The sequence below is a fragment of the Homarus americanus genome, unplaced genomic scaffold (genome assembly GCF_018991925.1).
Source record: "Homarus americanus isolate GMGI-L3 unplaced genomic scaffold, GMGI_Hamer_2.0 scaffold36188, whole genome shotgun sequence".
NCBI lineage: Eukaryota > Metazoa > Arthropoda > Malacostraca > Decapoda > Nephropidae > Homarus > Homarus americanus.
In genome coordinates, this window is record NW_024718183.1 from 56,269 (window position 1) to 80,671 (window position 24,403).

The window sequence follows — 24,403 nt, forward strand, 5'->3', positions numbered from 1 at the left end:
TCTTCTTCTTCTTCTTCTTCTTCTTCTTCTTCTTCTTCTTCTTCTTCTTTTCTTCTTCTTCTTCTTCTTCTTCTTCTTCTTCTTCTTCTTCTTCTTTCTTCTTCTCTTCTTTCTTTCTTTCTTTTCTTCTTCTTTCTTCTTCTTCTTCTTCTTCTTCTTCTTCTTCTTCTTCTTCTTCTTCTTCTTTCTTTCTTCTTCTTTCTTTCTTTCTTCTTCTTCTTCTTCTTTCTTCTTCTTCTTCTTCTTCTTCTTCTTCTTCTTCTTCTTCTTTCTTCTTCTTCTTCTTCTTCTTTCTTCTTTCTTCTTCTTCTTCTTCTTCTTTCTTCTTCTTCTTCTTCTTCTTCTTCTTCTTCTTCTTCTTCTTCTTCTTCTTCTTCTTCTTCTTCTTCTTCTTCTTCTTCTTCTTCTTCTTCTTCTTCTTCTTCTTCTTCTTCTTCTAGAATTTAACTAACATACTGCATATGTGTACAGGAACCTCGGACGTTTAACCCAGACTGTGACGTTCGTATAGTGGCAGTTGACTGTGGTTTGAAGTTTAATCAATTGCGGTGTCTTATGAAGCGCAAAGCTAGTGTTACAGTTGTACCTTGGGACCATCCTCTCGACCCAACACAGTATGACGGACTCTTCCTGAGTAATGGACCAGGTGAGTGACAAGTGGATCATCTCATTCAGGTTTGTCTTTATTCTTCAAGTTCTGGTAATTTGGGGTAAATTTAGGTGTTTTTTATATGAAAGATATTCCTAAACATTACTTATAATTTACTGAAAGTTTACAGTACAGTACAATATAATACAGTACCATACAATACAGTACAATGGACAGTACCATGTAGGACAGTAATGGACAGTACAATACTGGACAGTACAGTCCAGTACAATACAATACAGTGGTCCCTTGATTAACGAACACAATTGGTTCCACAGAGTTGGATGTTAACCAAAAATTTCGTTAACTGAATTTATTATTTCAATGAGATATTGGGTAATTGGTTCCAACTCACACAAAAAGTATACATACAAAGTACTGTACTGTATACGTGTAATAGAATTTACAAAACATTAAATACAGTGACAGATTAAGGGGTTGGGGGTCCCTGGTCGACACCTAGCAGTGGGGGGGCCCCCTGCTGACAACTGAAAATAAATCTAGGTAATATCCAAGGTCAATAGATACAATAAAATCTAGTAATAATGACACATTTACAAATGCACTTTTCGTGATTGTTTTCTAGCAAATAAACGTATCGCATTGTCAAATGGAAGTTCTTTTGAAATTGTCTGACTCGGTGCTTCATAGGATCAGATTGAGTCTCTCTCCTTGCGCATCGTGGTCCACAGTCTGTTTTTTTATCAGTTTAATTTTTGTGAAGGAACGCTCCCCGGTAGAATTGGAGACCATTAACACCAGATATATCCTCAAAACCGTTTCTACATTTGGAAATGCTGATTGTAAGCCATCGTTTTCCTTTATAATTCTGTAATAAAACGACTCGTTGGGCTCATCTGCGGCTTTGTTGTAGCTGTAGTAAAATTAATATGGTTGTTTTAAGTAATGTTATTTAATGTTAATAAATGGAACAATAGAAGTAGCTAACGATAATGGTAAAGAAATAGAGAGATCGCATATGTAAGTGCGCATGCGCACACGTGAAAACCTATCATCATTACTTTATATAAGAATATGAAAGCAACACTTATTTACTGTTCATATATATTTTAATTAATGTTTCTGAATTTGTTTTTATTGAATTAATGTACGTGTGTGCAAAATTAACAATACAATTCATTAATAATACGTGGAATATTAGAGGAGACGAGACGGCTGCCGGCATTGTTTATGTTAAAGCTTACGAAACCAGTGACTGATTGGTTCTACATATAAAACTGAAGAAAATAAGACCCTGAGTTTAGCTGTAGTAAAATTAATGTAAAAAATGAATATGGTTGCTTGAAGTACCTGTAATGTTATTTAATGTTAATAAATGGAACAATATAAGTAGCTAACCATTAATGGTAAAAAAAAAAAGTGAGACTGCTCGTATGTAAGTGCGCACATGTGAAAATATATCGTCATTACTCTACATAAGAATATGAAAGCAACACTTATTTACTGCTCATATATATTGAAGGGTTAAATGTTGTACTCTGTATAGACAAGCAGAGAGAGAGAGAGAGAGAGCAGCCGAACTGCCGGATGTAAACAAACCTTAATTTCCCGCGGCTTTTTTTTTTTTTTAAGGGGATTAGCCCACCCGGGCATAGGTCACTGACCCACATTGGGGCCTGAGGGGCAAAAATTTAATACTCCTGTAATAATAATAATAATTCAGATAAGTAAAAAAACTGCCTATCTACCTATTGGACAAACTAAAATCGTTCCGGACCACAGGAGTTTCCGGACCACAGAATGCCGGACTAGAGAGGTACAACCTGTACATGCACACAATTAATACTTAAGAGAAATAGAGAAATACAGTCGCCAAGTTAATGTCCATTCAAATAATGGACTCGACTCCCTCCCCCTCTTCTCACACTACACTGCTGGCTCTTCCCTCTCTGAGAAATTTTTGGGGGAAAACCACTAGATTTTAATGTATAGTAATAAATAATACCTCAAACTAAAGTTAGGATAATATAATTGACATTGCTGGATTCCTTGTAAGACCAGGAATATTTTGAATATATATGTTATATATTTTGCACAAAAGATAACATATTTACTCAGAGTAAACAAAATACTTACATTAGATCTAAAATTTGTATGTCTAATGCAAAATCTGTGATGTTTATATTCAAAATGATCATCAAATTGTAAGAATTCCAGCAATGTAAATTATATTCTGGCCGGATAATTTGTATGAATTTTATGAGCTAAATAAAAAATTATACTTCACCCGCGTATATGAGTAGATGCACCGCGTAAAGTGGGAATTGCGGTTCTGGCAGGGTACCGCGTAAATGTAGAAACGTAGAAATGCGTAAAGTAAAGTGAAACCGCGTAAAGCGAGGGTTCACTGTATAGTGCGGTATAGTACATTCCAGAACAGAATAGTGCAGTACAACACTTCAGTACAGTACAGCACAGCACAGCACAGTACAGTACAGAATAGTACATTATGGTACAGTACAATACTTTTCAGTACTGTGCAGTACAAGTTGTGTAATAAGTTGTACACCACGGACGAGAGATAGTGGAATGTGTGTGTAAGATAATGAATATAATGGTGTTGATGATATTATGCCGGTCCTGTGGGACGTAACTAATATTGCCCTACCATAGGTAGGTGGAAACCTTTGCCATACAGGCACGCATACCAACCCTCCCGGCACATCAGGTGATGTATGGATCGTTACGAAAGTCAGCAGAACCCCCCCCCCGTGTGATAATTTTTTTTTACTGTGTGTACTTCAAGACACATACAGTAGAAGGTGGTATTGGTTGTCTGTGAACACGAGGCTTTAACTCTCATTACCATGTGTGTGATAATCTCATTGCATTCAGTTGTCATTTTCTGCTTTAATTCTGGCTCTCGGTACTGTACATAAGTATTCAGTATTAGGTACTAAAGTACAGTAGTTAGATACTAAATTACATTAGCTGGGTACTAAATTAATTAGTTGGGTACAAAATTAATTAGTTGGGTACTAAATTACATTAGTTGGGTACTAAGTTGCATTAGTTGGGTACTAAATTGCATTAGTTGGGTACTAAATTACATTAGTTGGGTACGAAATTACATTAGTTGGGTACTAAATTACATTAGTTGGGTACTAAATTGCATTAGTTGGGTACTAAATTGCATTAGTTGGGTAATAAATTGCATTAGTTGGGTACTAAATTAGTTAGTTGGGTACGAAATTACATTCATTATGTATTAAATTACTCTTGTTTGGTATTTGAACTGAACTAAACTGCAGTACGGTAATTAAGTACTGAATTACATTTATGTATTAAGGTATTAAATCACTGTAATTAGGTAGTAAATTACAGTATAGATTGTACCTCTCTAGTCCGGCATTCTGTGGTCCGTAAACTCTCGTGGTCCGGAACGATTTTAGTTTGCCCATGGAAAAAATTTATTTGAATCTGGTACTTTTGATGTTTAGCTAAATTTTGCCTTATTTACCCTACTTTTTTGGCGAATTACTACCTGTAATAAAGCAACATCCTAATAAACCAACGAAAATAACACAGATAAAGTTAAATAAAAACTAAAAACAACACAGAAAAGTTCTTATGTTTTACAGCTTTAGCTAGAGTTGAACCTGATGGCTTGGCAACTTCGTCATCCGAGTAAAAACACACACACAACAACATTGGCTGTCTTTATGTTTTCAACTTTACCACCACTGATGGGTAGAATTTTTGTTTTAAGTTCAGAAATATTAATTATAATATATATGAACAGTAAATAAGTGTTGCGTTCATATTCTTATGTAGAGTAATGACGATATGTTTTCATATGTGCGCACTTACATACGCGATCTCAATTTTTTCCTTTGCCATTAATGGTTAGCTACTTCCATTGTTCCATTTATTAACATTAAATAACATTACTTAAAACAACCATATTAATTTTACGACAGCAACAACCAGGGTCTTATTTTCTTCAGTTTTATATGTAGAACCAGTCAGTCACTGGTTTTGTAAACAACAAAAACAACGCTGTCTCGTCTCCTCATGTGTTTTAATATTCTACGTGTTATTAATGAATTGTATTGTTCATTTTGCACACATAAACATTAATTCAATCAAAAAGACATTCAGTAATAAACAATAATGAATCTTTTGTAAACAGAGAATTGACGCCGTTTACACAATTGTACACGTCTGAACGTTGGCGGGCCGCTCAAACCCGTCGAAATTTGAGTTTCCGCCGTCGAAATTTTAAATTGTGCAGTGTTTTTTTTTTGTCCAGATAAAAAACGTCGAATTAAAAACTCGCAAAATTTGAGAACCTACTGTACAACATTTAACCCTTCAATATGTCTTCAAAGAGACCACGAAGCAGTGAAAGTGGTGCTAGTGCTTCCAAGTGTATGCACAAGTCACTATCTATCCAGGAAAAGGGTGAATTTCCATGGTCCGGCACTGGTCAGGTCCCGAGGTTGCCGGACTAGAGAGGTACAACCTGTAGTTAGATTTTTTTCCAATTGTGAACCAAACCCCATTTTTTCTGTATGTTAGGTTTGGTATATGAATATTGAAATCCTTTAACAAGTGGTTTCAAAGACCCTAACCCACTCATATAGCGAGGGTTACCTCTACTAGATTTTTTTTTTTTTTTTTTTTTTTTTTTTTTACATGGATTAGCCCACTCAGGCATAGGGTACTGAGCCACATTGCAGCTGGGGGGGGGGAATATAATAATGATGATGATGATGAAAATAATACAGGCAATAATAATTATTAATGAGATAAATAAAGTATAATAGAAAAAATAATAATGATAGTACTGTAATATAATAATAAGGTAACTATAAATAAATACAAAAATGAAGAAAAATAAACCATCAAGAGTGAGAAACGATATACTCGTACAGTATATAATATTATGTTGTCCTGTCAAAGTAAGAGAAACAATTGAAACCCTGCAATTGTGTGTCAATGAGGAAGAAAGTAGATCAGCAACCTGGGACTTGGTCACAATTTTTGTGATGCCATATGGCAGCAGGGTCTACCATTAAACAAATTATGCTTCAATTATCTTCCCAGGTGGTAGTGCAGGTTGTACCTCTCTAGTCCGGCATTCTGTGGTCCGGAAACTCCCATGGTCCGGAACGATTTTAGTTTGTCCAATAGGTAGATAGGCAGCTTTTTTTTTTTTCTTAATCTGAATTATTATTATTACAGGAGTATTAAATTTTTGCCCCTCAGGCCCCAATGTGGGTCAGTGACCTATGCCCGGGTGGGCTAATCCCCGTAAAAAAACAACAACAAAGCCGCGGGAAATTAAGGTTTGTTTACATCCGGCAGTTCGGCTGCTCTCTCTGCTTGTCTATACAGAGTACAACATTTAACCCTTCAATATATATGAGCAGTAAATAAGTGTTGCTTTCATATTCTTATGTAGAGTCATGACGATATGTTTTCACATGTGCGCGCTTACATACACGCAGTCTCACTTTTTTTTTTACCATTAATGGTTTGCTACTTATATTGTTCCACTTATTAACATTAAATAACATTACAGGTACTTCAAACAACCATATTAATTTTTTTACATTAATTTTACTACAACTACAATCAGGGTCTTATTTTCTTCAGTTTTATATGTAGAACCAATCAGTCACGTATTATTAATAAATTGTATTATTAATTTTGCACACACAAACATTAATTCAATAAAAACAAATTCAGAAACATTAATTAAAATATATATGAACAGTAAATAAGTGTTGCTTTCATATTCTTATGTAAAGTAATGAATAATAATAATAATAATAATAATTAACGGTTTATTGAAAGAGCTTGGCAGCCAGAAGGCTGAAAATATACAGTTACATATTTGGGGAATGGGTTTCGAATTACAAATAATATACAAGTAACATAAGTGATACAAATAAGATATATAATAACTAGATGGGGAAAAGCTCAAACTACAGTTCATTTCAACATAGTGACAGTGCAAGGAGTAGTGTTTACTGGGAGTGAATACACTGGTTTATTACAAGTTATTGATAATTTTTACAATGGTTGGGACTGGGCTGTTCTTATAGCGATCAGTTCGTGCACGTATGGGCTGGATGCGGTTGTGGTGTCGAACAGCAATTCTCGGGCTAGGGATCTCAGGAGGTAGTAGGAGCTGGTGTAGAAGCTTCTTACCAAATTTGCAAATGAGGTCGTGGTGATGGTCAGTGAGAGTCGAAAGGGTCAGTGTGTTGAGCGCTTCTTGATATGTGGAGTAGGAAGGGAAGAGAATAATCTTGCATGCCCTCTTTTGCACTTTTTCTAGGTGTTTACGTTGTGTGGCATTTAGGGAGGAAGACCAGGTGGGGGAGGCATAGGTGAGCTTGGGAAGTATGAATGTTGTGTAAACACTAAGGAGCTCAGGTGCAGGAACTCCGAGGGACTTGAGTTGGCGGAGGAGGTGGAGACGGAAACTGGAGGATTTGACAACTTCACTGACGTGTGGTTTCCAATTTAGTTTGTTGTCTATGGTGACGCCGAGGAGCTTCGTGGAATCTACAACCTGGAGTGTGTTCGGACTTAGAGTAATGGAAGGAGGTGGGACAATGTCGGAGGAGAGGTTGATGTGCATAACCATGGTCTTGGTATGGTTGATGGTGACATGGTTGTTGGTGGCCCAGTTTTGGAGACTGTTCAAAAAATCCTGAAGGGCGATATAGTTGGGAGGAGAATTGTTGACGCTGATCCCAATGGTGGAGTCGTCGACATATTTCCAGCGAGCAGGGGTTTCTCTTAGGGCATCATTGATGAGCATAAGGAAGCAGAGTGGTCCCATCTTGGTGCCTTGGGGGACGCCACAGGTGAGTGACTGAAAGGTGGAGACAGCCCCTCGGAAGCATACAGCTTGGCGTCGGTCACTGAGGAAGTCTGTAAGCCATGGTATAAGACTTCTCCGAAGCCCGAAGTCAATAACTTTGTTGATGATTATATTGTGGTCGACTAGGTCGAATGTTTTAGTGAAATCAATGAAGGCGACAGCTACAGACGTTTTTCGTTTCTCGAGATGGCGGTATATGTAATCAAGAAAGCTGACAAGACAGTGAGTGGTGGAGGAAGTTTTCATGTTGCCAAATTGCTGAGGGTCTATGACTCCTGCAATATCAGCATAAGCCCAGTCGAACACAAAACTTTCACAGATTAGGCTGGGTATTGGGGTGATTGCAATAGGTTGTAGCTGATTTAAGGATTGTGGGCTGGTTGACTTGGGCACTGGTGATACATAAGTGGTCTTCCAGTCAGCTGGGCATCTGGCTTGACTGAGAGAAGCATTGATGATGGAGCACAGGGGTTTAGCAAGCTCCGGGGAGAACTCCTTGAAGAGTTTCATTGGTAAGTCAATGGGGGTGGTAGAGCGTTTTAATTTTAGTTTGTCCAGGCGTTTTGCTACTTCAAATTCTTCTACTAAGTCAGTGGGAAGGGGGGCTGGTAGGTAAGCAGGGAGAGTGGTTGTGTCAAGCCGGGGGAGCGTCTGGCATATAGTAGCGAAATGGTTATTTGTTTGCTCAGCTGCGTCAACATTAGTGAGATGGCTAAGGAAGGGGAGGGGGTGTGTCTTATTGTTTAGTCCACAGAGTTCTTTAAGCTTACCATACCATTGCCTGATGTTGGTCTGCTTCAGGTGTTGTAATTTGGTTGGGTAGTGGGACTTCTTTGCAGTGCGTATTTCGCGGATGACTCGGTTGCGAAGGGACCTGTAGCGGATGTGGTCATTGAGATGAAAGGCTCTGTCTCTGTTGCATAAGTCTTTGGATCCGAGGTGTGATCCAGGGCAAGTCAGCTGGGTGAGATCTGACGGACTTCTCGGGGAAGAAGTGGTGGTGAGCTTCCGTGGTGGTGTTGGTATAATTTATCCATTTGGTTTCCACGTCATCCACGCTAAGTACTTCAGTCCAGGGATGGTGAACTATCCACTGCCCGAAGAGACGATATGTTTTTACGTGTGTGCACTTACTGTACATACGCGATCTCTCTTTTTTCTTTACCATTATCGTTAGCTACTTCTATTGTTCCATTTATTAATATTAAATAACATTACAGTACTTAAAGCAACCATATTAATTTTACTACAGCTACAACCAGGGACTTATTTTCTTCAGTTTTATATATAGAACCAGTCAGTCACTGGTTGTGTAATCAACGAAACAATGCTGTCTCATTTCCTCGTGTTTTAATATTCTACGTATTATTATTGAATTGTGTTGCTCATTTTGCACACACAAACATTAATTCAATCAAAAAGACTTCTAGTAATAAACAATAATGAATCTTTTGTACATAAGAGAAATGTCTTGGATAAAGATGAAAGTTAAAGAATTATTTGGGAGGGACCTGACCTGACTCAATGTCAGGTGGAGGTAGGATGGGGAATCAGTCGTCTCATATTATTGACCTTCTGATGGAATGTCAGGTCACCCTTTCTTGGGTGGGGATTAGTGGGTCTCATGACCTGAAGATGTCTTGAATAAACATGTAAGTTAAAGTAGTTTTAGGGAGATTGTTATAAGTATAAATATAAATGAGTAAAGTTGTATCCCTTCAACATTACATTACATATGGAGCGAGAAAGCAGAAAGGTGTGGGTGATTAGAGAGATGGAGTCAAAGAAGTGTAACAGGCACCAGTGTTGCCAAGCTATAAGCTCCTCAACAGCTGATCTCTTAATTCGTCTCCATGCAGTCACACAGCAAGACCCTCACTGGATGCTTGTGTCAATACTTTCGAGTTAGCCCGACTGCAAACCAAGGCAGACAAGCGCCAACGCTGGAAAGACTCTGCCACTACCCCTCCCGCACTAGATGCAGCATTCCACATGTGCAACGAATTAGGTGACATCCCTAATAACTCGTGTCATAGTTGGATGATCGTCATTCTCGATTCCGAGTGACAGCAAAGTAGTAGTAGTACAGTAGTGTGTGTGTTTTTTGAGCTTCCCAAGCACATAGTAGGATTTGAAGAAGTTGATGAATTTGTTCTGGAGTTAGGTGGTGAGGTGACATGCCAAGACACTTACACAGCACACACATTAACAGCACCACTAAACCATTGTCTTATAACTTTTTACTTTATAATTTCTATTTTACAATTAATTGATACAAGATGCCTCGACAGGGCTACTTTTGCACTTAGACAACTGATCAATGAATAAACCAGGGCATATGGAGACGCATTATACATTAGTGATGTTACGAAGCTTTGAAACTGCAACCACATAAATTATAACAACCTGTACTCAATTGTACCAAGTTAATTACTAAAATTATTGTCGGGTGCAAACTATGGGATGTTTATACTCAAATTATTCGCTATCTTACAAGAATTCCAGCAATGCAAATTATATTCTCCCAAGTCAAGTCAGTGACATTTTATAAGAGAAAATATTAAACCCCTGCTTTTCATAATCCTTGAGTAAGCATTAATCTCCCCTACTGGCTGTGACACCCCACCTCCCCTCCTCCTCCCAGCCAGAGCGAGAAGGGTCCATTGGAGGGTAAAAGTAGCCATGCCAACCCTCTCCCCCAAAGGGTCGCCTCATTGTTTGTCTACTGTACGGATTCAATCCTGATATAATATTGTTTATTTGTTTATCATTAATTTGTAAAGATAAGTTACTGTAATAATCTGTGCTTATTAATACCTGTACCCCCCAAAAAGGTTTGCTTCTGTCAACATTTGAAGTCATCACTTGAACACACACCAACAACACCCACACATCATGCATACACCCTCCAATGACCACCCACCCACAACTCATAGCTCTAATGTTGTCACTGATCTTATGTCTGAACCACAGCCCAATCCAAGCTAGTATACATGTAGCCAATGACACCCCCACTGGTGGTAAACTCAACAGACTTAGAATCAGTCAAGCAAGAACATGAAAGCCAGTTCATAGACTTCATCCATGACTGGTACAAGGACTACAAGCCTGACAACTACCAAAGTTTCCATGACGATCTGATAGATAGGACTTATGTATACTTCACCAACAATGCCTCCACCAAAAAAAGGAGAAAACGTGGTCAGCATAATGGGAACAGGCAACAGCAGTGCTATAATGACCCTGAGCTGAAAAAACTCAGGGCTAGGGTCAGGAGGGTGGGTAAGGGTTACAAACAAATTAGAACACCTCAAATGTTACAATTGTATCAAGCTTCCCTTGCTGCTGTCAGGGAACGTGTAAACGAACTCAGACAAAATGCATGGGAGACATATGTCAACAGCCTGAACCAACACACATCCCTCAGCAAAGCCTGGAAAGACATAAACATAATCAGAGGTAAAAACAGAAGACACGTCTCCCATCCAAACCCTCTGCAAAAGTCGAATGAGCTAATAACAAAGTGGGCTCATGTGTCTAGCTATGACATGTTACCAGCTAGGACTCGGGGACTCCTTGATGCGAAGTCTGTAGAGAGAAGTAATCTTATTAGCTTTATGCTAGGCAAACAGCACGATGAGTGTGATGTTCCATATACTGAGTGGGAGCTTGACGCCGCCCTCGCCAGGGGTAGGTCTACTTCCCCTGGAGAGGACGGAGTCACCTACAACATCATTAGACTACTAAGGCGCGTGCCAGGCAATCCATTGTTGGTATTGTACAACACAAGTCATGCCGAGGGCCAACTACCCACATCATGGACCAGCAGTATTGTTGTACCAATACCGAAACCAGGACAGCCTGATGCTTTTCGTCCCATATCACTAACCAGCTGCCTGTGTAAAACCTTTGAGAGGATGGTTCTTGGCAGACTCTTATAGAATCAGAGAACACATGTCTCCTAACATAAATGGCTTCACCCATGGTAAAGGTGTACATAATTGCATCACCACATTCCTCACTGTGCATGGTGATGAAAGGCACAGATACACCACATTTCTTGACCTAAAAGATGCATTTGATATTGCCAATAGGCAACTGATATTGTACGAACTAGCCAAAATGGATATAGGAGGTAGGCTGTTACACTGGATAAGTGGTTACCTAACCAACAGAAGGGCTGCTGCATTGTTTCAGGGTTACAAAAGTGAAGTTAAAGATATGCAACTTGGTACCCCTCAAGGTGGAGTACTTAGCCCCACTTTGTTCAATGTTCTTATGAATGCATTATTAAATTTAATACCAGACAACCCCAGCAATATCTCAATCAGCTATGCTGATGATATTCTTATACATACTAAAACTCATCGTGAAATGCAAACCACCCTGAACCATGTATATGCAGCCTGTGAGAACCTCGGTCTTATTATCTCCACTGAGAAAACTAAGGTGTTCAACAAACAAGCTGGTAACGGCAAACGTGGCCCCGCCAAGTTCAAGATAGGTAACAACACTATTGACTATGGTTCTTCTTTTAAATATCTTGGTGTTTCCGTCCCTTGTACCCTACCTGCCATACAACAGCTAACCTGCCAATGTACTGACAGACTGAGACCTCTTAGAAGTGTAGCGGGGTACAGCCCGCACTCTGGTGCTAATATTAGAATTGTTAAAACAATGTACCTAGGCTATATAAGATCTTTGATAGATTACCACGCACCAGCCCTGGTCATTCGTGACAGGAAAGGCGTTGACAAGCTTGAGAAAATGCAAAATAAAGCCCTCAGAATTATCCTAGGATGTCCCATGAGCACTAAAGTACTTAATATGAGGAAAGAACTAGGTATACCCAGTGTTAAAGATAGAATAATTGAAGTCAACCTCATGATAGCCCTGAGGCTTCTGCGTGGTGATCCTGATAACATTGTTTCCTTAAAATTGCTAGAATGTATGAACCATGGGACTACGGAGTCTAAATGGATCCAAACTACAGCTACACATATGAGGATGTTTGGACTAGACCACCTGTACAAAGTTGAGACACAACAGTGCTTCTTGCCACCGACGTATCCGCCTAAAAAATTAATTATACAAAGCATTTATCTCCAACACACTGCCAAATTGAGAGCTCTTGAACACATACACACTGTACAGATTGATGATAATATCACACAGACCATCTACACTGATGGATCTCTTAACACCGCCTGTGGGAGGGCTGGAAGTGCTTTTGTTGTGACTCAACCTGACAGTAATATAATTGAGAAAGGAGTTAGAATTAACAACTGGGCATCCACTCTACAAATTGAATTAGTTGCCATACTCACAGCTATTAAATTCATTGAAACCACTGTTACTGACAGTCTCATCATCACTGACTCTCTATCCTCACTACTTGCCCTTGGCACCCTCGACTCAGGTTGTCACGCTCTTGTCTCTGAAGCCAGACACAAATATGCGTGCCTTGTTGACTGGGGTGTCAGGGTCAAACTGTTGTGGATCCCCTCTCACATAGGCCTCATAAAACATGACAGAGTTGATGCCCTCGCCAAACTTGCGTCTAACAAAGACACCGTTGAATACAATTTGGGTCTGTCAAAAAGAACCCTTATAACTGTAATTAGGAAAGAACTTATTGATGAGTTTGACGCAAGTAGACTAGTGCAAACAGGCACTAGTAGATCCATAGGTTACCATGATGAGATGTATCAAGTGAAACCTGTATATGGAGGAAGTAACAAGATCAATAGATTACAAGATGATGTAACTGCTAGATTAAGGTTAGGATATAAGTACCTTTGGCAGTATGTTCCTCAAGCAGATGTAAACAAAACTAAATGTAAAGTGTGTGGCCATACATATGGCCACACACCTGAACAATACGTCCTCGACTGTGTGAAGATAGAACGTTTTAGGGACAGGTCCAAGCATACTGTGTGTGAAATGGCACAACACTTCATCTCTAATGGCAAGATAGCCGACATATTAAGATTGTATCCACTTTTTACCCTAATAACTATATCAAGTTCTCATGTACAGAACCAAATATGCAATGTGCTTGAATACTCTCTCACGCAAATGTGACACAGTGTGAGGCCAGACATACTGCCTCCCACGCCTGTACTCACATTTATGAATGAGTTACCCTTATGCATAGAACTAAACAAATAATGTAAATGAAATACTGTGTAACTTTCAGTGCCATAATATCCTGACAATGGGGGTTAATTATTATGACTCTACTTATTTGCGCTATCACCATAGGACAAAAACCCACACAAAACCAAATCACCACCCACACCCTCCAACCACCACCCACCCACACCCTCCAACGACCACCCACCCACACCTCCAACGACCACCCACCCACCCCACCTCCAAACGACCACCCAACCACCCGCACACCTCCAACGACCACCCACCCCAACACCTCCAACGACCACCCAACCAAGACCCTCCAACCACCCACCTGCACCTAACGACCAACCACCCGCACCCAACCCCAACACCCACCAACGACCACCCACCCACCCGCAACCCTCCAACGACCACCCACCCCACCCACCCCAACCTCCAACGACCACCCACCCACCCACCTCCAACGACCACCCACCCACCAACCTCCAACGACCACCCACCACCCCTCCAACGACCACCCACCCACCACCCTCCAACGACCACCCACCCACCCTCCAACGACCACCCTCCAACGACCCACACCCTCCAACGACCACACACACACCTCCAACGACCACACACACACACACACCCCAACCACCCACACACACAACCCTCCAACGACCACACACACACCCTCCAACGACCACCCACACACACACACACACCTCCAACGACCACCCACACACACACAACACCTCCAACGACCAACACCACACACACCCTCCAACGACCACCCACACACACACAACTCCAACGACCACCCACACACACCTCCAACGACCACCCACAACACCTCTCCAACGACCACCCACACACACACACACACCCTCCAACGACCACCACACACACACACACACCCTCCAACGACCACCACACACACACCCTCCAACGACACCTACACACCCTCCAACGACCACCCACACCCTCCAACGACCACCCACACACACACACACCCTCCAACGACCAACCACACACACACCCTCCAAGACCACCCACCACACACACCCTCCAACGACCACCCACCCACACACACCCTCCAACGACCACCCACCCACACACACCCTCCAACGACCACCCACCCACACACACCCTCCAACGACCACCCACCCACACACACCCTCCAACGACCACCCACACACCCTCCAACGACCACCCACCCACACACACCTCTCCAACGACCACCCACCCACACACACCTCCAACGACCACCCACACTCCTCCAACGATCACCCACACACACAAACATCCCCAACCACCAACCACACACACACACACCCTCCAACGACCACCCACACACACACACATCTCCAACGACCACCCACACACACACACCCTCCAACGACCACCCACACACCCTCCAACGACCAACCCACACACACACACCTCCAACGACCACCAACCAACCCTCCAACGACCACCCACACACACACACCTCCAACGACCACCCACACACACACACCTCCAACGACCACCCACACACACACACAAAACCCCACGACCACCCACACACCCTCCAACGACCACCCACACACACAACACACCCTCCAACGACCACACACACACACACACCCTCCAACGACCACACACACACACACACCTCCAACGACCACCCACACACAAACCCTCCAAACCACCACAACAAACATCCTCCAACGACCACCCACAACAACTCCAACGACAACACACACACACCCTCCAACCACCACACACACACACCCTCCAACGACCACCCACACACACACCCTCCAACGACCACCCACACACACACCTCCAACGACCACCACACACACACACACCCTCCAACGACCACCCACACACACCTCCAACGACCACCACACACACACCCTCCAACGACCACCCACACACACACACACCCTCCAACGACCACCCACACACACACAACCTCCAACGACCACCCACACAACAACCTCCAACCAACACACACACACAACCTCCAACCATCCACACACACCCTCCAACGACCACCCACACACACACACACCTCCAACGACCACCCACACACACACACACACACACCCCTCCAACGACCACCCACACACACACACCCTCCAACGACCACCCACACACACACCTCCAACGACCACCCACACACACCCTCCAACGACCAACCCACACACACACACCCTCCAACGACCACCACACACACCCCAACACACACCTCCACACACACACACACACCTCCAACGACCACACACACACCTCCAACGACCACCCACACACACCCACACCTCCAACGACCACCCACACTCCAACGACCACACACACACCTCCAACACACACCCTCCAACCACACCCTCCAACGACCACCCACCCACACCTCCAACCACAAACTCCAACGACCACCCCACCCACACACCTCCAACGACCACCCACCCAACCACACCACACACCTCCAACGACCACCCACCACACACACCCTCCAACGACCACCCACCCACACACATCCTCAGACCACCCACACACACCCACACACACACAAACACCCAACCCTCCAACGACACACACACCCTCCACACACACACCCAACGACCACACACTCCAACGACCACACACACACCTCCAACGACCACCCACACACACACACACCTCCAACGACCACCCACACACACACACCCAACGACCACCCACACACACACAAACATCCTCCAACAACGACCACCCACACACTCCAACGACCACCCACACACACAACAACCTCCAACGACCACACACACACACAAACACACCCTCCAACGACACACACCCCAACTAACCCACACACACACACAACCTCCAACGACCACCCACACACACACACACACACATCCCCAACGACCCACACACACACCCTCCAAACGACCCACACACACACACACCCTCCAACGACCACACACACACACCCTCCAACGACCACCACACACACACACACACACCCTCCAACGACCACCCACACACACACCCTCCAACGACCACCCACACACACACACCTCCAACGACCACCCACACACACACACACCTCCCACCACCCACACACACACCCTCCAACGACCCACACACACACACACACACACACACACACACCTCCAACGACCACCCACACACACACACCCTCCACACACACACCTCCAACGACCCAACACACCTCCAACGACAAACACACACACACCCAACGACCACACACACCCTCCAACGACCACCCACACACACACACCTCCAACGACCACCCACCACACACAAACACCTCCCACCCACACACACACACACACACCTAACGACCACCCACACACCCCAACACCACCCTCCAACGACCACCCACACACACACACACACCTCCAACGACCACCCACACACACACACCCTCCAACGACCACCCCACACACACACACCCAACGACCACACACACACCCTCCAACGACCACACACACACACCTCCAACGACCACCAACCACACACACCTCTCAAACGACCACCCACACACACACCCTCCAACGACCACCCACACCCACCACCCACACACACACCTTCCAACGACCACCCACACACACACACACCTCCAACGACCACCCACACACAAAACCCTCCAACGACCACCCACACAACACCCCTCCAACGACCCAACCAACCACACACACACACCCTCCAACGACCACCCACACCCTCCAACGACCACCCACACACACACACCACACCCTCCAACACCACCACACCCTCCAACGACCACCCAACACACACACCCCAACGACCATCCACACACACACACACACACGCCCAATGACACACACACACACACCCCCAACGACCACCCACACACACACACCTCCAAACGACCACCCACACACACACACCTCCAACGACCACCCACACACACACAACCTCCAACGACCACCCACACACACACACACCCAACCAACCCCACACACACACACACACCCTCCAACGACCACCCACACACACACACACACACACCCCTCCAACGACCACCCACACACACACACACCTCCAACGACCACCCACACCCTCCAACGACCACCCACACACACACACACACACCTCCAACGACCAACCACACACAACCTCCAACGACCACCCACACACACACCTCCAACCACCACCCACCCACACACACACCTCCAACGACCACCCACCCACACACACACCCTCCAACGACCACCCACCCACACACACCTCCAACGACCACCACCCACCCACACCCTCCAACGACCACCCACACACCCTCCAACGACCACCCACCCACACAACCTCCAACGACCACCACCCACCCACATCCTCCAACGACCACCCACACTCCTCCAACGACCAACCCACACACACACACAACATCCTCCAACGACCAACCACACACACACCCTCCAACGACCACCCACACACATACATCCAACGACCACACACACACCCTCCAACGACCACCCACACACACACACCCCAACCACCCACACACACACACACACACCCCAACGACCACACCCACACACACCCTCCAACGACCACCCACACACACAACCTCCAACGACCACCCACACACACAACAAACATCCCAACGACCACCCACACACACACCCTCCAACGACCACCACACACCACCTCCAACGAACCCACACACACACACACCTCAACGACCACACACCCTCAACGACCCACACACACACACACACCCTCAACGATACCCACACACACACACACCTCAACGACCACCCACACACACAACCACCTCAACGACCACCCACACACACACACCTCCAACGACCACCCACACACACACCCTCCAACGACCACCCACACACACCACCTCCAACGACCACACACACACCTCAACGACCACCCACACACACCACATCCAACGACCACCCACACCACCATCAACGACCACCCCACACACACACCTCCAACGTACCCACACACCACACCTTCACGACCACCCACCACACACACCCCTCAACGACCACCCACACACATCAACGACCACCCCACACACACCCACTCCAACGACCACCCACACCACCCATCAACGACCACCCACACCCTCCAAGACCACCCACACACACCCTCCAACGACCACCCACACACACACACCTCCAACGACCACCCACACACACACCCTCCAACGACCACCCACACACACACACCCTCCAACGACCACCCACACACCTCAATGACCACCCACACCCTCCAACGACCACCCACCCTCCAACGACCACCCACCCACACACACCACTCCAGCGACCACCCACCCACCCTCCAACGACCACCCACACCACACCCTCCAGCGACCACCCACACCACACCCTCCAGCGACCACCCACACACACCTCCAACGACCACCCACACCCTCAACGACCACCCACACACACCCTCAACGACCACCCACCACACCACTCAACGACCACCCACACCCCTCCAGCGACACCACACACCCCTCAACGATACCCACACACACCCTCAACGACCACCCACACACACACACACCACCCTCAGCGACCACCCACACCCTCCAGACCACCCACACGCCTCAACGACCACCCACACACACCCTCCAACGACCATCCACACACACACTCCAACGACCATCCAAACACACACACCTCCAACGACCACCCACACACACACACCTCCAACGACCACCCACACACACACACACCTCCAACGACCACCCACACACACACTCAACGACCACCCACACACACACACACCCTCCAGCGACCACCACACACACCCTCAACGACCACACACACACACCCTCAACGACACCCACACCCTCCAACGACCACCCACACCACTCCAGCGACCACCACACACACCTCCAACGACCACCCACACCTCCAGCAACCACCCACACACACCCTCCAACGACCACCCACACACCTCCAACGACCACCCACACACACCTCCAACGACCACCACACACACACCCTCCAACGACCACCCCACACACACGCCATCAACGACCACCCACACACACACACACCCTCCAACGATACCCCACACACACACACCACTCAACGACCACCCACACACACACCCCTCCAACGACCACCCACACACACACCCTCCAACGACCACCCACACCCCCTCCAACGACCACCCACACACACCCTCCAACGACCCACACCCACACACACACACACCCTCAACGACCAACCACACACACACCTCCAATGACCACCCACCCACACACACCCTCAGCGACCACCCACCCACACACACCCTCCAACGACCACCCACCCACACACACCCTCAGCGACCACCCCACCCACACACCTCCAACGACCACCCACCCACCCACACCTCCAACGACCACCCACACACCCTCAACGACCACCCACCCACACACACACCCTCAACACACCCACCCACCCACATCCTCCAACGACCACCCACACTCCCTCCAACGATCACCCACACACACCCCTCCAACGACCACCCACACACAAACGTCATCAACGACCAACCACCACACACACACACACACACCCTCCAACGACCACCACACACACGCCCTCCAGACCACCCACACACGCCCTCCAGCGATACCCACACACACACACACCCTCAACGACCACCCACACACACACCCCTCCAGCGACACCCACACCTCCAACGACCACCCACACACACACCCTCCAGCGACCACCCACACACACACACAACCACTCCACCACCCACACACCGACCACTCCAGCGACCACCCACACACACAACACACCCTCCAACGACCACACACACCACACCCTCCAACGACCACACACACACACCCTCCAACGACCACCCACACACACCCTCCAACGACACCCACACACACACACACCCTCAACGACCACCCACACACACATCCAACGACCACCCACACACACACACACACTCAACGACCACCCAAACACACACCCTCCAACGACACCCACACACACACCCTCAGCGACCACCCACACACACACACCCTCCAGCGACCACCCACACACACACACCACCTCCAACGACCACCCAACGCACACACGCATCAACGACCACCCACACACACGCCCATCAACGACCACCCACACACACCATCAACGACCACCCACACACACACACACCCTCCACAACGACCACCCACACACACGCACACACCCATCAACGACCACCCACACACACACACCCATCAACGACCACCCACACACACACACACCGCCCTCAACGACCACCCACACACACACCCATCCAACGACCACCCACACACACACACACCCTCCAACGACCACCCACACACACACCCTCAACGACCACCCACCCACACACACACACACACCTCAGCGACCACCCACACCCACTCAACCGACCACCCACACACACACACCTCCAACGACCACCCACACACACCACTCAACGACCACTCACACACACGCCTCCAACGACTACCCACACCCCACACCACTCCAGCGACCACCCACACACACACCCTCCAACGACCACCCACACACCCATCAACGACCACCCACACACACACACCCTCAGCGACCACCCACACCCTCAACGACCACCCCACACACACACCCTCCAACGACCACCCACCACACACACACCCCTCCAACGACCACCCACACACACACACCCTCCAACGACCACCCACACACCTCCAACGACCACCCACACACACACCCTCAACGACCACCCACACACACCTCAACGACCACCCACACACACCCTCCAACGACCACCCCACACACACACCCTCCAACGACCACCCACACACCTCAACGACCACCCACACACACACACACACCTCCAACGACCACCCACACACACACCCTCCAACGACCACCCACACACACACACCCTCCAACGACCACCCACACACACACCCTCAACGACCACCCACACCCTCCAACGACCACCACACACCTCACGACCACCCACGCACTCCAACGACCACCCACACACACACCCTCCAACGACCACCACACACACACCCTCCAACGACCATCCACACACACCCTCTACGACCATCCACACACAACCACTCCACTACCACCCACACACCTCCAACGACCACCCGCCCACCCTCCAGCCGCCACCCACGCCATCCAGCGACCACCCACACACACACCCATCAACCGACCACCCACACACACCCTCCAACGACCACCCACACCCCTCCAACGACCACCCACACACACCCTCAACGACCACCCACACACACACACACACACCCTCCAACGACCACCCACCACCCTCAACGACCACCCACACACCCTCCAACGACCACCCACACACACCTCCAACGACCACCCACACCCTCCAACGACCACCCACACACACACACACACACCCTCCAACGACCACCCACACACACACACATATACCAACGACCCCACCCACACACCACCCCAACGACCACCCACACACACACACACACACCCTCAACGACCACCCACACACGCTCACAACGACCACCCACACACACACACCTCCAACGACCACCCACACCACACACCACCCTCAACGACCACCCTCCAACGACACCCTCCAACGACCACCCACCCTCAACGACCACCCACACACACACCCTCAACGACCCCCCACACCAACACCACCCCCTCAACGACCACCCACACACCTACGATACCTCAACACCACCACACCCTCCAGCCACCCCACACACCTCAACGACCATCCACCCTCTAACGACCATCCACACACACACAACCCTCCGCACCACCCTCCGCGACACCCCCCCACTTCCCACGCGACCACACCCCCACACCCCTCCAGCTGATCGCACCACCCTCAGCGACCACACCCTCCAGCGACCACCCATCAGCGACCCCCCACCCACCCTCCAGCGACCACCCACCCACCTCAGCGACCACACACATCATCAACGACCACCCACACACACCCTCACCACCATCCATACCCTCCAACGACCATCCATACACACCCTCCAACGACCATCACCACACACACTCAACGACCATCAGAACACACCTCCAACGACCATCCACCCCTCAACGACCATGCAACACACACACACACCCTCCAGCCACAACCCACAAACACCATCAACGACCACCACACCCTCCAGCACACCACACCCTCCAGCCACCCGCACACCCTCCAACCACCACCCACACACACCTCCTCACCCTCCAACCACCACCCCTCCAACCACCCATCAACCACCACCCACACACCTCCAACCCACCACCACACCATCAACCACCACCGCACACCCTCCAACCACCACCCACCCCTCCAACCACCACCCGCACACCCATCCAACCCACCCACACACCTCAACCACCACCCACGCACACCCTCAACCACCACCCACACACCTCCACACCTCCAACCACCTCCCGCACACCCTCCAACCACCTCCCCACACACCTCCAACCACCTCCCACGCCACTCAACCCACCTCCCATCACCCTCAACCACCTCCCACGCACACCCTCACCACCTCCCACGCACCCTCCAACCACCTCCCGCACCCTCCAACCACCACCGCACCCTCAACGACCACACCTCCTCCAACGACCACCCACATCATGACCACCACACCCCTCAACGACCATCCACACACTCCCTCCAACGACCACCACACCTCCAACGACCACCACACACTCCCTCCAACGACCACCACACTCCTCAACGACCACCACCACACACCCTCCAACGACCACCCACACCTCAACGACCACCGCCCTCCAACGACCACACACACCTCCAACGACCACCCACACACACCTCTCCCAACACCACCCACACACACACCCTCCAACGACCACCACACACACACCCTCCAACGACCACCCAACCTCCAACGACCACACCCACAACGACCACCCTCAACGACCACCCACCACACACCTCAACGACCACCCACACCTCAACGACCACCCACACACACACCAACGACCACACACACACACACACACACACACACACACACTCTTTCAACGACCACCCACCTGAACACACTCAGTAAGAATTAAGACTGCAGGCATCAGAGGTGAACGATCTTCATTGCAATCGTGTGTGTGACTACATAATAGCGGAGTTAAATATCGCTATTGAGGAGGCAACAGTCATTTCCCTCCATCTCTTTTTATCCCACACCTTTTGTGCTTTCTCACTCCATGTTTAAAATTTTATGTAACAAAATGTTGAAGGATACAACCCTCATTTATACTTTTATCTGTACTTTACAATATCTCTAAAAATACTTTAGGTTTCGTGTTTATTCAAGACATCTTCAGGTCATGACACCCACTAATATCCCACCTAAGAAAGGGTAACCTGACATTCCATCAGAGAAGTAATATGAGACCGCTAATCCCCACCTACCTCCACCTGACATTACATCAGGTCAGGTCAGTTACACGAGACCCACTAATCCCTCACAGCTCCATGGGAGTAAAAAATAAGTCTTTGCTGGAACACACAGCTTCATTCACGCCCATATCTTTTTATTTTAAATATATTTATTTAAACAAACTTTTAAATAAACTTTTCTGGATTTTTATAGTAAAGAAATGGAGTTTCTAACTTAATTAGAACTGTATTTACGAATTCCAGTAGTTTACAGTCAAGGAAAACATCCTCAGCACCCATAAATTTCTGGGAAGTGGGCTAGTGTCTGTCTGAGCAAGATGTCTAGTTTAGACACTCAAACTTTTCCCAGTAACAAGAAAAGTTTCCGGGGATAAAGAATTTTT

At 47.6% G+C, this 24,403-nt stretch overlaps 1 protein-coding gene across 1 annotated transcript in view; it reads left to right on the forward strand.

Moving 5' to 3' along the window:
* Positions 1-471: 471 nt before the first annotated feature.
* Positions 472-24,403, forward strand: part of LOC121859232 (CAD protein-like) — a gene marked incomplete at its 5' end in the record, with an annotated part of 317,185 nt that continues 293,253 nt past the window's right edge. The window contains 1 exon segment of the mRNA XM_042355968.1: positions 472-646. Coding sequence (XP_042211902.1) covers positions 472-646 — 175 coding nt within the window.